Source organism: Emydura macquarii, unplaced genomic scaffold (genome assembly GCF_026122565.2).
Source record: "Emydura macquarii macquarii isolate MOO-44397 ecotype Brisbane River unplaced genomic scaffold, CSIRO-AGI_Emac_v2 contig_369, whole genome shotgun sequence".
NCBI classification, from domain to species: Eukaryota; Metazoa; Chordata; order Testudines; family Chelidae; genus Emydura; species Emydura macquarii.
The window spans coordinates 5,219,857-5,235,251 of record NW_027130506.1 but is presented as its reverse complement, the minus strand read 5'-3'; the positions used below and the strand labels follow the sequence as shown (position 1 = coordinate 5,235,251).

The 15,395-nt window shown below is 41.4% G+C and overlaps 1 protein-coding gene across 1 annotated transcript; it reads right to left on the bottom strand.

Moving 5' to 3' along the window:
* Positions 1–311: 311 nt before the first annotated feature.
* On the bottom strand, positions 312–14,686 carry FAM83A (family with sequence similarity 83 member A). The gene is made up of 4 exons (XM_067530219.1): positions 14,109–14,686; positions 11,768–11,935; positions 9,647–9,771; positions 312–1,036 (listed from the first exon to the last, which is right to left on the bottom strand). The coding sequence occupies exons 1-4, from the start codon at positions 14,586–14,588 to the stop codon at positions 514–516; spliced, it is 1,296 nt and encodes a 431-aa protein (XP_067386320.1). The 5' UTR covers positions 14,589–14,686; the 3' UTR covers positions 312–513.
* Positions 14,687–15,395: the final 709 nt, after the last annotated feature.

The following is a 15,395-nucleotide window of genomic DNA, read 5'->3' as shown; positions in this document are numbered from 1 at the left end:
GCAACAACCAGCAACTTTGCTATCAATCTCAGCAGAGATGTCAAAGACACTAAATGGAGATGGAGGTTGTGCTACCCCCAGCCCTTCAAGTGATCCTTCAAAGTTAGGATTGAGGCATGTTGGCAGGGCATGAGAGCTTGCACTACTGCTGCCAGTATTCAGTCTGTTTAGCAAGTAAATAGACTTCACTAGCACATAAAATCATTATAATAAACTTATTTTATCCACTTTCATTTGAGTGGCAATGCTAAACACCTGACCACATTGATCCATGAATACATTATGCAAGGGTAAATAAACGTGACTGACATTTTAAATAACACTGCTACTTTTATTCCTAAATGATATCATCATACATGCAAAGTTTCAGTACTAGCAGACTTGTTTTGTATTATACATAATTTCGATGCTGAGTGTTCACCGTTGAACAGGATATTGCTAAAATGGATCTTCAATACATTTGTTTGCAATACAAAAACAAGGTGGTTATATAATCGGGTTAGCTTTGTGAAGTCATCTCCACACTGGGTTTAACCATGGCCTGTTTACATCATCTTGTCTCAGTTGCATAGGTCTGTAGATATTAACATTATTATAAAGGACTGCTGGGGTGTCAGCAACATACTGCCACTGATAGAAGTTGGTCTGGATGATTTTCTGTGGCTGGGTTGACATGAATGAGGTGTAGCCAGGGAAGGAGTTACCTCTATGAAGTGGTGACTGTGAGGTTGGGTTGCTGCTGTACACGGGTGTTCTGGAGGGTTGTTTGGTTGGATATGCGCTATTGGCCGACAAGCTGCTGAATGGATCCGATGGAGTATTGGCACTTCCTGGGTTGCTGCTGTTAGTGAGGCTGCCTTGAGTCGTGGTGCTCTTATTTAGCAAGAAGGGCACTGTATGTGTTGGAGATTTCATTCCCATCACTGGCTTGGACAAAGTGTAGAGGTGTCGGAACTCTTCGTCAAAGAGCTCTATGACTTGGCCAGTGAACTTGGAGAGGAAGTTCCGGTGAACCTGGCCACACAACCATGTGAAGCTGGAAAAGAGAACTTAAAGTCAGTGGTAACCTTGCCCATCAGGAATTGGGTAACAATGCAAATATGAGGCAAAGGGCTTGTGTGCTATATTGTTGAAATATGTGGTCCAAACTTACTAACAAGATTGGTTTTCCAGCTGAGATGCAAGTAACTTAATTTCGATCCTTTTGCCTGTGCAGATTTTTAGTACAGACCTTTACTTTTCTTAGATTTAAACTTTTATTTCAGAAGAGTCAATCACTTGAATCCTATCCAAAGTCTTTCACCCATCCCCACAACTCTTCCGCCTTGTAAGAGTGAAGGGACAGGGGTCTTTTTAATAAAGTGGGATAGTATAGTAAAGTGCTTTCTAGCAACAACCAAAACAAATGTGTGCAGTGGAAACCCTGCAGTTAAGATACATACCTTTGTGCCTTAGCTAGTATCACTAATATGGTGTTGGACAGCAAGTATGGTTGAATATTTTAAAATCTGTACCTTTACATCTGGCTTTCATGTTGTATTATTCTTGTTGAACATCACAAACAAAATACAGAGAATTGTCTACATGCAAAGTTGCATCACTTTAGCCAGAGGAGTGATCTTAAATCAGTTTAGTTAAACTAATGCAAAAGGCTATGTGGATACTTTTAAATAGATATAAATCTAGCTCATATCAATTCAACTTAAATTGATTAGCAACTGATTTAAGTTAATCCCCATGAGCCACTTTTACACTGAAAGAAGAGTGTCTATACAGTGTTCTTCACCAGTTTAACTAAATCAGTTTGAACACTGTGTAGACAAGGCCTACACTCCAAATAGTAGTGGGAGCCTTATTCAACAAACACTATTCCTTTAGTAAATACAGCATCAAGGGATCTGAATAGTGAAATACAGATTAGACATATTTCCTAATTGAATCATAGAAGATTAGGGTTGGAAGGGATCTCAGGAGGTCATCTAGTCCAACCCCCTGCTCAAAGTAGGACCAACTTCAGCTAAATCATCCTAGCCAGGGCTTTGTCAAACCATACCTTAAAAACCTCTTAAAGATGGAGGTTCCACCACGTCCCTAAGTAACCCATTCCAGTGCTTCACCACCCTCCTAGTGAAATTTTTTTCCTAATATCCAACCTAGACCTCCCTCACTGCAACTTGAGACCATTGCTCCTTGTTCTGTCATCTACTACCATTGAGAACAGCCTACTCCATCCTCCCTGGAACCCCCTTTCAGGTAGTTAAAGGCTGCTATCAAATCCCCCATCATTCTTCTGTTCTGCAGACTAAACTAGCCTAGTTCCCTCAGCCTCTTCTCATAAGTCGTGCTCCAGCCCTCTAATCCAGCGGTTCTCAACCTTTTTTTCCCCGAGTACCACTCGGGTCAGGTACAGTCAGGTCAAGTACCATTTGACCTGACTGGACCCGACCCAAGTACCACTCGGGAAAAAAAAAGGGGGGGGGGACTTTCGGCAGCGGCGGGGTTACATGGGGGGAACAATGCCCTCCGCCGAAACCCTGCCGCTGTTTGCCCCTTTTCAGCGGCAGGGTTTGGCCGGGGGGGGGACTTTCGGCGGCGGATTCGGCGGTGCGGTACGGCTCGCGTACCACCCAGCCTTCTTCGAAGTACCACCGGTGGTACATGTACCACCGGTTGAGAACCGCGCTCTAATCATTTTGTTGCCCTCTGCTGGACTCTCCAATTTCTCCACATTCTATCTGTAGTGAGGGGCCCAAAACTGGACACAATACTGCGAAGGAGACCTCACCAGTGCCGAAAAGAGGGGAATAATCACTTCCTTCAATCTGCTGGCAATACTCCTACTAATGCAGACCAATAAGCCATTAGCCTTCTTGGCAATAAGGACACACTGCTGACTCATATCCAGCTTCTTGTCCACTTTAATCCCCAGGTCCTTTTCTCCCCAACTCCTGCCTAGCCAGTCAGTCCCCAGTCTGTAACAGTGCATGGGATTCTTCTGTCCTACGTGCAGGACTCTGCATTTGTCCTTGTTGAACCTCATCAGATTTCTTTTGGCCCAATCCTCTAATTTGTCTAGGTCACTCTGTATCCTATCCTGCCCTCCAGCATATCTATCACTCCCCCAGTTTAGTGTCATCTGCAAACTTGCTTAAGGTGCAATCCATCCCATGCTCCAGATCATTAATGAAGATGTTGTCTAGGTTGTTTCCCCCATTCTGTAAAGGGCCCACACTTCCCTGACCACCTTCTTGTTACTAACATACCTGTAGAAACCCTTCTTGTTACCCTTCACATCCCTGGCTAGCTGTAACTTCAGTTGTGATTTGGCCTTCCTGATATCACTCCTGCATGATCGAACAGTATTTTTATATTCCTCCCTAGTCATCTGACCAAGCTTCCATTTCTTGTAAGCTTCCTTTTTGTGTTTAAGTTTACCACAGACGACTTTGTTAAGTCAAGCTGGTCGTTTGCCATATTTGCTATTCGTTCTGCACAGCGGGATAGTTTGTTCTTGCACTGTCAATAAGATTTCTTTAAAATACAGCCAGCTCTCTTGCACTCCTTTCCCCCTCATATTAGCCTCTCAGGGGATCCTGCCCCTCAGCTCCCTGAGGGAGTCAAAGTCTGCTTTTCTGAAGTCCAGGGTCCTTATCCTGCTGTTCTCCTTTCTTCCTTTTGTTAGGATCCTGAACTCGACCATCTCATAGTCACTGCTGCCCAGGTTACTACCTACTTCTACTTCCCCTACCAGTTCTTCCGTTTGTGAGCTGCAGTTCAAGAGGAGCATGGCCCCAGTAGGTTCCTCCAGCACTTGCATCAGGATGTTGTCTGCAACACTCTCCAAAACTTCCTGGATTGTCTGAGCTCTGCTATATTGCTCTCCCAGCAGATGTCAGGGTGATTGAAGTCTACCATGAGAACTGCATTCAATTCACTACGTGCCTTTTCTGTTTGTTTTAATGGAAACCAAAAAAAGGGGAGAAGAAATCTAATCCTGACATTATGTATGTGCAGTAGGTACTAATAATACTGATTTTTGTTTTCTATATTACAGTTGTCGTAAAGTGGTCATGAAAAGGTTAATTGGGTAACCCAGAGTACTGTGAGAGGGAGCCATGCTCCCCCCTTTCTTACTTCCTGTTTTAGTCTGTGGGAGTTTCCCCCTATTCTGTTGTGATGACTTTAAATCAAGCAGTAAGTTCCCAGCCTGAAGTCCTGTGAATGGATTTCTTACCATTGCACTGTTGTTCCTTAATGTTTATATCACCACTGTTTTTGTTAAGATATAAGAATATACCATATACTCCTTATAAAGATAGTACATTATTGTATAGTGATGGACCCAAACACTGCAGTAATGTTAGTGATTGGGGACACAACTTTAAACTCCCCTAGCACTTTAAAATTATGTTTCCTGTGCACTCTTCCCTGTTCCACTGGGCAAACTTGGATTTCATCCCACCTTGTGTTTCTTATGGAATCACAGGCCTGAGTCTGCTGCTTCTATTTTACTTCTTTGGGTACCGGGATCATCATCAGCACAGTTGTGAGAATAGGTTTAATTACTCCTGCTGCTGGCTGGTTTGTAAGCTCTGCAGCTCTGAGTACAAAAGTGTATAGGTCTCAGATAAATTGTGATTATTCTGTGTTGGCCAAGCTCTGCCCTTAGTTACACCTGTGTGACCTTATTAACTTAATTGGAGTTGCATAAGTGTAACTGAGGACAAGGCTTGGCTGTGTGTGTGCGCATGTGTGTAAGCCTGTTCTTGCCTTGTTATAAATCCTTGCCCTGTAAATATCAGAAACAAAACTATAATCATTACAGCAGTGAGCTTTTGTACATAGTACAAAACATAGTACATAGTACATAGAACATAGTAATCGGATCTCTCTATTTAACAGGGTGTTACCATATTACAGCGTGAGTACCATTACAATTCCTGGGACACGTCATTTCTACAGATTTTATTAAATTGAATAAAGTCTCCGATTACACATTTAACAGATCAGGCATGTCTATGAAATGTTACTATTAAAAAAAACTGGACAGGGTACTGGCTTTTTTGCAAGTGAATGTACTTTGTCTGAGTATTGAATAAAAGGTCACCAAATATCTAAGCATCTTTCTGTTATTTGTCTATTTTGCTGGGTACATAATTGATGTGTTAATTTTCCATAACCACAACCTCCCATATTTTTTTTGAATCATTCCTCTACGGTTGGATTATTTTTCATTTTCCAATGAGAGGCTATAAATAGAGGAGCAGCTACTAGCAGATGAGAAATTAATTCCTTATTTCCTTTTGTGGGACCATTTCACTAAGAAGCCCCAGGAGGATTACGGTTAATAGATATCCAACAATTTGTGATAGTTAGTTATTGAGTGCCTCCCAATACTTTCTGACTGGATATGTGCACCACAGATGCATCAGATCTCCTCTTTTTCATCACAATTTCCCCAACATTTATCCCATTGAATTCATATATAAAATCCGGTTCAGAACATTTTTAAGGTAGATCAGATTTTGGCCATAAGGTTATTTGACCTTGTCTTTTCAAAGGAAAGGCACAGTAATTAACAATTTGTTGTCCAGTTTGTAACAGTAAAATATAAAAGTACATTATCTGATGTACAATCAACAATAGGTGTCATTAAAACTTGGGTATTTATCATCCACAGTAGTTAGGCATTACGATGACATTTCTCATTCCAAGGACAGGGAACACCATCAATTGTGAGATAAATATCCACTGTTTCAACAGTGCTTGCTGTGCCAATTAACTGTTGTACTTATCCACTGAAGAACCATTCTCAAAAACATGGCAATTCTTTTAACAATTAAATAGATTAGGAACTGTGCAAAAAACATAATACTAGCAACATATCTGTGATATATATACATTTATGATTTTAAATTTGTCAACATGCCAAAGCCTGGGCTAGGTTTATATATTACGCATATAATTGGTATTGGTTTACATATTTGATATATAAATCAAAATTAATTAAATACATGTTTTAAAAAAATCAGAGGTGGCAAATATGAGCCAAATCTTGCTAGTTTTTCTGTCCTAAGTAATCCCCCTGAAGTATCAGCAAGGACACAGATGTCTGTCTGTTTGTCTGTCTAGCCTGCAAGAAACACTGTAGTATTTAAGTATCTATTAAGCAGAAACAGCCAGATCCAACTCATACTAAAGTTAATGAGGGACTCTCCACTGATTAATGAGAAATGGATTGGGCACTAAATTAATAAGGCAAGCAGGAACTGGTGATTTTAAAGAAAGAGCCTTATGTGTAATGGTTCTGAGAATAATAAACCTATATTACCGTGTTTGCTGCAGTTTTATCTATAGCTGCATTTTCTTTACGGAACTATCCAACTCTTCCATTGGAAATTCATTATTTAGCTTTTAACTCCATGTCGCGTCATTAGCATATTTTCTGCATACGGTGTTCCCCGGTCTAAGGGGAAGGCTCAGGGGAGGTAGTAATTTTTACCATTAGTATAAACTCATCCAAAAAGTGTCATTCAAAACATAATAGAATATGCATGCAGTTTATACGACTGTCTGAAAACATTGCCTAATGTTAAGTAAGAAATACTGGGTGTGAAAGAGATTCTTCCATCCTGAGACTTTCATAAATTCATTCCTTAGTAGATATTTCTCTGGCCTAATTCTAGTATTTTGCCTCAGTAACCACATAGAACATCCTGTTCTGCATTTATTCTTGGAGTTGTGTTTTTGACTGTGTCCTCTAACCTTTCTAAGAACAGTTCATTTGGAAACTGTCGGTGTATTGTTGTGGACTTCACTGGCAGCTCCTGACCCTAAAATTCTTTAGTTTGCCTTTGTAGCTCACATGTATAGCACCACAAACGTACGTGGTGCTTCAGAGATCAGATTTAAATTTGAACTAACCTTACAGATGGAAGCTAAGTTTTGCTCCAGCTTTTGTGTTAGTTTTAAGGCCTACACAAATGAGGCTCTTAATGAACATCTATTGCAAAAGGGTTTCTATTATCATCATCACCCATCAAAAAGGCTTGTTTGCATTGCTCTTCCCCAGGAGTAGAAGCTGCTGGCTAAGACTGGGGGGCTAACTGGGAATAGCTGGGGGGGAAAGTGGGGGGAAAAGAACTTATCAGTGAACAAAATAAAAGCTAGCAAACCTATAAAAACAACCCTTGTGCGAGCCTATGGTGAGCTTTATGAATACACCAACCATGGCAGGGCTTGATGGAGTTAAACTGTCTGTAAAAGATTTGGTACTCCACCCTCTGCTGACCTGCTGAGTAGAAGGTTATTGCAGTTTGACAAGGCTCTTTAGGTTAGAGCAGATGACAACAGCAATGTTAAATGCAAGGCATGATTCTGAGTATGAATGGTGGGTGTGATAGCATTTTACAGCAAAGAGAAAATCTTTGCTAGAGAAAAATTCTGCCTTCCCTATTCCCTCACATTTGCTTTCCTTACGCACACTTTCATACAACATGGATCCGCTGTTAGTTTTTTCCATCTACTAATAGCATTCAATACCTTCAGTCAGAAGATTAAAAGAAAACATAAGTAGAAAGAACAAAAACGAATTCTCCTTTAAAGAGCACCCAAGGTAGGTATGTGCCCACATGTCTCACAGTCTGCCCAGAAGGGAACACAAAACAGCTGGTTGTCTCTGTGGCCAGCAGAGCTCTTAGCTCTTGTCTACACACACAGATGGTACCACTTTATCTGTACTGGTACAGTTAAAGTGGTACATCACGCCCCTCCCACGAACAGTGTGGACACATTTATATTGATATTAAGGTGCTTATACTGGTCAGACCCTCCAAGAATCATGACATTTTAAAAAAATAATACAATTTGTGATCTTTTTCTTTGCCTTCTGGTTTCTGAGCCTGTAGGAGTCACTTGAGTCAAGTTTGCAAGCTTTTCTCTCTAACCATAAAGATTAGAAACAGTTTTTTAAAGATGAAAGCTCAGATTTTCATGCAGTCTCCTATTCTTAGCAGCTGGGGCTTTAATTAAAACTCTAAATGGTGTGAGACTCATAATAAAATTGCAAGAATTGGCAGGGGCATTAACTAAAGTGGGCTGTACCACTTTATTTTAGTTCAATACGATAAAACCGCTCCTCTATCTGTAATTGTTCTATCGGTATGAAAACATTGTAGGCCAGATGTAACAAGTCTAATTAACAGAAAATAAAGGTTAGACATCCCATATCTGCTAAGGCGGATGGCAGGAAGCTACAGTCTCTACTTTCCTTTCAACTAACAAATTTGTCATATAGCGAGTGAATCTCCAAACAAACAGAGACTGATCTATGCCGTGTTAAGAGATCCCTAAGCTGCTGGAAATGTACTACATGTCTCCTGGTGGTGATGTTCTGATGACAGAAAAATGTGGTATGCACAGTATTATGAGCAACTTCCTAGTTCTGCTCAGTGTCTGTTCCATAATCTGTTTTGTACCAACCATGAACATTTAAGTTAGATCCCAGGTTCTACTAGGACAGGATATCAGGTCTAGAACTGGTCAAAAAAAATTTAACATTTTTTTTAAACAGCATATATTTGAAAATAATAGTTTTCATGAAAGCGTTTTGGCTCCAGCAACATTTTTCAGTTATCTGGAAACTTCCACCTGCAGATTTTCAAAATTGTTTTTAAAAATGCTTTATTTATTTGTGGGGGGGAAATAGCATATATATATATATATATATAGGTTTGCCATTGTGTAAATTCTGATTGGGTACAGGTTGTGACATGCTGTCATATGTTTTCACTGATAGAGAATGAACTAATTAATATTTAGATCAGGTGTACCAAGCAACTTCAAACTTTGCAGCCTATTGCCCTTTATATACCCTATGCCTTGAAACCACAAAAGTGGTGTTATGTGTGTAAAATGTTGTTTATTATTTGTATTAGAGTAGTGCCTAGATGTCCCAACTGAGAACAGAATTCACTGTGCTAGGGATTATACCCTGAATAGTTTACAATCAAGACAGACAAAGGATGTGGGAAAATAAGGGTTATCACATCTTTTTGATGTGTAGCTGAGCTTCAGAAAGATTAAGGGTGAAAGTTTAGCACCATTGAAGTCAGTGGCAAACCTCACACAGGACCTCTAGGGGCAGCGCTAAGAACTGGATCCAGATCAACCCCCTAACCACAACCCCATCCTTCCTCTCAGCAGCAGAGCTTTAGTATGAACTTTCCACAATTCAGACTGCACTAGTAGCCACCATATATAACCATGAATGACTAGTGGCATGATAGCCATGACCACTGGAGACAGGGATCTTTTTTTCTGAAAATTATGATAGCTAAACTTTGCTATGCAGGATAAATAGTATATGTAGCACAATTTGACCAGTGTATGGTCATAACATGGTCCTCAGAAGGAAAAGAAAAACACTTTAAGAGGAAACAGTCTTGTACCTCAGTGTGGTTAGGGCCTATGAATCATAACCCAGAGTAAATCTTTACTTTCTCACATACTTTCACCTATAACCCAGCCTTCAGATGTATAGCACCTAATGCAATGGGGCTCTGATCCCAGATTAGAATCCCTACGTGCTATGGCAAGTCAAATAATAGAATTAGCCTCAGGTAGAAAACATGATGACTGATCTTACCTGTATGATCCAGAGAGAACGTATCTCCAATCAGAGATAATGAATTTTTCCTGGATTTGTCCTGAGAATTTCCGGCCTGATTTGGCACAGTAAACCTCTCCGGTAACACTTCGGACTGAAATATTCTAGAGAAGACAAAAAAACAGTAAACACAAATTATAATTCATCATCCCATTGCAAAGCTTAGCTGGTAACAGATCTCTCTCTTCTCTTCTCCCCTAGCCCATATCACTTAATTTCCCCTCCCTCTGCTAAGATTTCTTATTTAACCTCCAATTGTATATTTTAACTCTGTAAAGTATTGTTGCATAGAGTTTAGATCAAATCTCGGTTAGACTTTTTCACATAATCCAATGCCATTGATTTCAATGGTAGAGCCAACTGGGATACACATTTGGCCTTCTGTATGGAAACCTATACAAAATGGAGCTATACTGAGTAGTACTGTAAATTTTTGGACACAGCTGGGCCCCCAGATCCAAAGGAACTTAAGCATGGTGACGCTGCACATTGCTACACCTCACTTAGGCACCTAGAAAATCACTGGGATTCATAAAGTCTGGATTAGGTGCCTTGGCTCCATATACCATGAATGGGGAGAGAAAGGTGCCATAGAACGGGATTCCCAGATGTTATCACATTAAGTGGTTCCTCGCCCCACCTAAGCTACTCAATGGGAGGGGCCAACATGAGGAGCCAAGCCCTGCTCTTGTCTCAGAGATAGCAGCTTAAATCTGGGCCTCAGGGAGGGGCCTCCCTCGCCTTGGGAATTTCAGATGCACTCCTGCTCTTGCAGTAATGTGCCAGCGCCCTTTTGGTAAGAAGCTGAGGGTAGTGGGGGAGGTGCTCCCTCATACTTAGCCCAGCGGTTAGGGTACTCACCTGGGCTTTGGGAGACACCCCCCAGTCCAAATCCCCCCTGTGTCTGAGAGGAAGAAGGTCTGAATACGGATCTGCCACCCCACAGTTGACTGCCCTAACCACTGGCCTGTGAGATATTCTGACACAGCCCTCCGCAGATCTCGCAGCTGGTGAAGCTGTTCTACTGTGGATTAACTAATGGCAGCATTATTGGGCCAGAGAGAGAGAGCGAGTGCAAGGAAGCAAGCCTGAGAATGACACTGGAGCCTGGTGGTTAAAGCAATCACATTGGAGAGCCAGGATCCAGTCCCCTGCTCCAATGACTTTTTACAATTATTTAATCCCAGCGGAACGCTCCTCCCCTCATTCTCGTCTGTTTTGTAGAAGTTCGCCTAGAGGGGCGCAACCCGCTACACGAGTTCTGGGCATGCTTACTGGCTCAGGCCCTGCAGGTGAGTTAGGTGAAAGTCTGTCTTCTTCAGATTCACGCAACTCTCTGGGGCTTAGGCGTCTGGACACCTGGCAGGGGGATGCAGTGCCATGCTCAGAGGGAGACACATAGATGCCTAGCAAGCTTTTACTGCGAGACTTTAGGCGCTAAGTAAGTTTAGGATTTGGCGGGGGCTTTATGAATCCCAGTGAGGTTTGATTCTGGGATTTAGGCACCTAAAGTGGCAGTTAGGCACCTAAGTCCTTTTGTGAATCTAGCCCGTAAAGCCTGAAGGTCATGGACCAGGACCCTACTGTGCTTGGTGCTAGTGCCATCGATTTCTACAGCGCTACTTGCTGGGTGTAAAGTTAAGCACATGTGCTTAAGTCTTTGTAGGATCAGGGCCCTAACAGATCAGTCGTGTTAGTTGGATTAATGTAGGGGAGCACGCTTTGGCTCGTAAGTTTTAAAACACTACGTACCAGGAAGACACATTTCCAGTAAACAACCCAGCCCCCTAGTTCTTGTGCTTCCTCTGTTTGTGAATTTAACAGAAGTTCAAACACCATCATGAAAATCTTTAATTAGTCTCAATATACTTATAAACTAGGGGGTTGTTTACAGAAGAAAGTGTATTTTATTCAGTTTTCTTCTGCATAGTTGAAGACAAATTAGGCTAACGGCGAACAGACAGATACTTATTATACTGCAGTTCAGATTAATGCCCATGACATTGAGCTGTACAACAGGGAAGTAGTCTGAGTCAAAACAAGTTAGAAATTAGGAACGAAAGTTCTAAGGCTTTAAAATGTTCATGTAGTTAGTGATACCTTGAAGTGATCCTCTGCAATCTGCACCTTGTCACACATCTCACTGAAGAGCTTTATATTGCTATGATCAAGCAACAGGTAGACAAAAACACCTCGTTTGTTAGCCGCCTCTAGCACATCACAGAATATCTCAGTATCAGAGAAGACATCCATCATAATGGCCAGAACCTAGGGAGAAAAGGCACTGGTGTAAGTAGAACAAAGATACGTGATTCTGGGATATCAGTAAAATATAATACTTATTTTATAAATAGAAGCTTAAATGGTTTTTGGGGGCCGAGGAAGCATATTTTACATAAAAATAATTAAACAGTAATCAGGAAATAATAGGAAAATAGCTAAAACTGGATTATTTTATATAAAATACATACTGGGTTTAGCAGTTGGGTGAATTTCTCCCACAAATCAAATGCATACAGCATGAATTGATAGAATGAAGCTTCTTCCAGGCTACCCCGTAAGCCTGTAACAATCCTCTTGAAGACACAATTCTATAACTGTCAGCATGTGGATGGACTCAGGTTGGGACCAACATTTGGATTTCATTTTAAAAATAAGTTTAATGAAACCTAATAATAGAATTTTTTTCAATGATTTTTTAAAAGTAATTTTATTTAGCATTAAACATTGCCCTGCACTGCTTACACCCAAACAACTGGGCTAGTGCCTGAGAGCCTCAAAGTGAAACTGATTAGAAACAAAAGGAAAAGAGTCCTCTGGGCTCCTCTAATTTACACTAGTACGCTGCACTGGCCCCACAAATGCTCCAGCTCCACCTTTGCCCCCACCATCCTTTGGGCTGCACATTCTGTGCCATCCACAAATGAAATTTGGCTGAACCAAATCTTACAATGCTCCTGCAGACTCTACCTACTCCAGCACAAGATCGCTGGCAACTTTCATTGAAAGCCTTCTTAATAGTCTCCATCAACATCTCACTCACAACTCTATTCTGTTCATATCATGCAGCAAGAATAGGTGCATCCTGTCTGAAGGACAAGCTGTTTAGATAAAGTAGCTGCAAGGTGGTAGAAATTCCACATGTCCCATCCCTTCACAGCCCTAGGTGTAGGTTGTTTATAAACTCAGAAATTACAGCGATGACTATGGGTATTAGTGACCGAGTAACAACATCTAGGATTAAAGTGCAGTCCTACTCTGAAAAGCATCTGTAAAAATGGCATCAGGGCCTTCCACATTTATTGCCTTTTCTAACAGCCTTTTTCTAACAGCTAACCAGTGCTTAATTTGTAATAAAAGAGATGTCCAGACTCAAGCAATTAGGTGCTGGGGCTCAAGCAATTTTTTTTCTTTCATAACTGAAGTGGGAAGCCCAGAGGTGCCAGGGCTATGAACTGCCTAGCCTAGAGGTGCCTGGGTTCAGTCCTGGCAAGCCCTAGCACAAATTAAGCACTGCTGCCAAACCTTCAAACTCAACCCGGAGTCTGAGATTCAAAACTGGTTCTTTCCTTCCCCTGCACCATCACCAGTAACAACAGTTCTACAGGCAGATTAGACCCTCACACCACCTATTCTATCCACTATCTTAAAATCATGACCTCAGTGACACCTGTCCAAATTCATGGGTTGCACAGATGTACATGGTTACAACTTAGTAAACAAATGTGTTTGTGTGCACAAGAAAGAAGAGAAACCACTTCCTTAGCTGCATTGGCTCTGAAGGGCTAAGGGGAGTCGAAAAGAGCAGTGAATACTTATTTTAGTTACTGAAGTAAGGAGATGTTGCTCTGAATATACGCAAGGAGCCATCTGTTGAGTAAGTGTCATTCTTACACTCACTTTTCAGAGCAAAGCTTCATGTTAAGGTTTTTAGAGTGCCTACGCAGAGATCTGTGTCAGACAGGTAATGCAGAGGTGTTCCAAACACAGAATGGCTGTACAGCTAGGAAACATTTATTTTATTTGGGTACATTTATTTTAAACATGGAAAACAAGAGAGTTTAGGTGTGCCAATGAATTAATGTACCAGCTTCTCATCACTGGAGGCTTGGGTTTGAATTTAGCTCAGTCTGGGATATACGTGAAATTGTTATGCGCTTGCTTGGTCTTACCCAAACCCAAACAGCACAGTTGTTACCTTAAAGCCTTCACATAACCAAACCAGATGTAGTTTTGCACAACATGGTGTGAAGGGCTCTGTCTGCAAAGAAGCTAGTGCAACCATAGAATGACTTGCATCACCCCTGTTTAGATGGAGGTGCATTGGCAGAATACAGTATAAGGAACACTCCAGGGCCTGTTCTAAGCAAGCACCACATTCAGCAGTATTTATAAGGAGGGAGAAAAACAAACCCAAAGGAAACATGAAGTTTCTCCGTACCTGACTGGTCTTGTTGATGCAGCGACGTATGATGTCTCTGATGTTGCTGTTCTTGTCTGTTTGGAAATACACAGTGGCACTGGATTTGTCCTTTAGATAGGCTTTCTCTGCTGTACTCCATGGGTGAAGCAGGGCTGGTTCACTGCCTTCAGAGATCGCAGGGAAGTATGTTCCTGACTGAAGAGAGCCAGCATCATCTTGCCTTGGTCCAGTCTCCCCCTCTGCATGAGATTCTTTAGCATAGTAAGGCTCTCTGGCATTTTTTTTGATGTACTGAGCTTCCACAGATGACAGAAAATCCACCTCTCCTTCTTCATTTAAGGCTCGGCAATAAGATTCAATCCCACCGTCCAAGAGGGCGTCAGTGGCTAGTCTTACACTTTCATTGTGACTGAAATCTGCTTTTGTTGGCCTGACTGACTGATTCTTGATCTCCTCCAGCCTTTTCCTTATCTTGCCCACATGTCTTGATCGGCTCATTGTTCTTTGCAGCAGCAGTTGACTGATGTGTAGGGCGAGCGCTGTGCATAGAGAAGATACAGAAGAGACCAACACAACTCACCATGCATTTAAACAAAGAATAAATGAGCTTCCCACTTGCGGACTCCACTTTGTTGTAAATTCCCTTTTGTTGAAGGAATCATTTAATAAAAACAAATAAACTATACTACCTAAGGAAAATTGGCACCAGCTTTGCAGATATTGTTGGTATAAATGTAGCCACAAATTGAAGAGGTCAGTTTGCAGATGCACAAGGATTCTGCTCCAGGTGGAACACAGGTTTACAGTTTATTAGTTTGCTTATCCAAGAGACACACACCTTGCCCTGAGGGCACATGAAGGATTCAATCTCTGATTATCCAGTTCTGTCTGATTTAATCATATGATTTCCTCTTCTTGCAGTACTCTAGGAGGGGTGTGCATGACAGAAGCATTGAGGCAAAAGCAGGTATATTTTCAAGCATTGTTGCACGACCTTCAAAAGAGCTTGAGGCTTCTGAGGGTCTCTGTTGCATTTATTGTGGCGCGAGACCAACTCAGACGATAACTCCAATGAGGACATCAGCCATTCCATAACTTCAAAACACTTTAAAGGAGCACTGATCACTGTCTGCACCTAGATGCCACCAGGATTGTTAAAAAAAAATAAAGGAGAAAAGAAAACAAGTTTTAAAATGGACTGAACGTCACAAGTTCCCCATGCATAATATCTTGCCATTACTTTAGGGATTTCAGTAATTTATTTCTTTACAACTACTCATCATTGAGTGAAAATACAACAAGGGA

Coding starts and splice junctions, on each gene's coding strand:
- FAM83A (XM_067530219.1), bottom strand. CDS start 14,588: ATGAGCCGATCAAGACATGTGGGCAAGATAAGGAAAAGGCTGGAGGAG. Junction 11,936..14,108: donor GCATCAACAAGACCAGTCAG/GTACGGAGAAAC, acceptor TTTTCTCCCTAG/GTTCTGGCCATTATGATGGA. Junction 9,772..11,767: donor TTGCAGAGGATCACTTCAAG/GTATCACTAACT, acceptor TGTCTTCTCTAG/AATATTTCAGTCCGAAGTGT.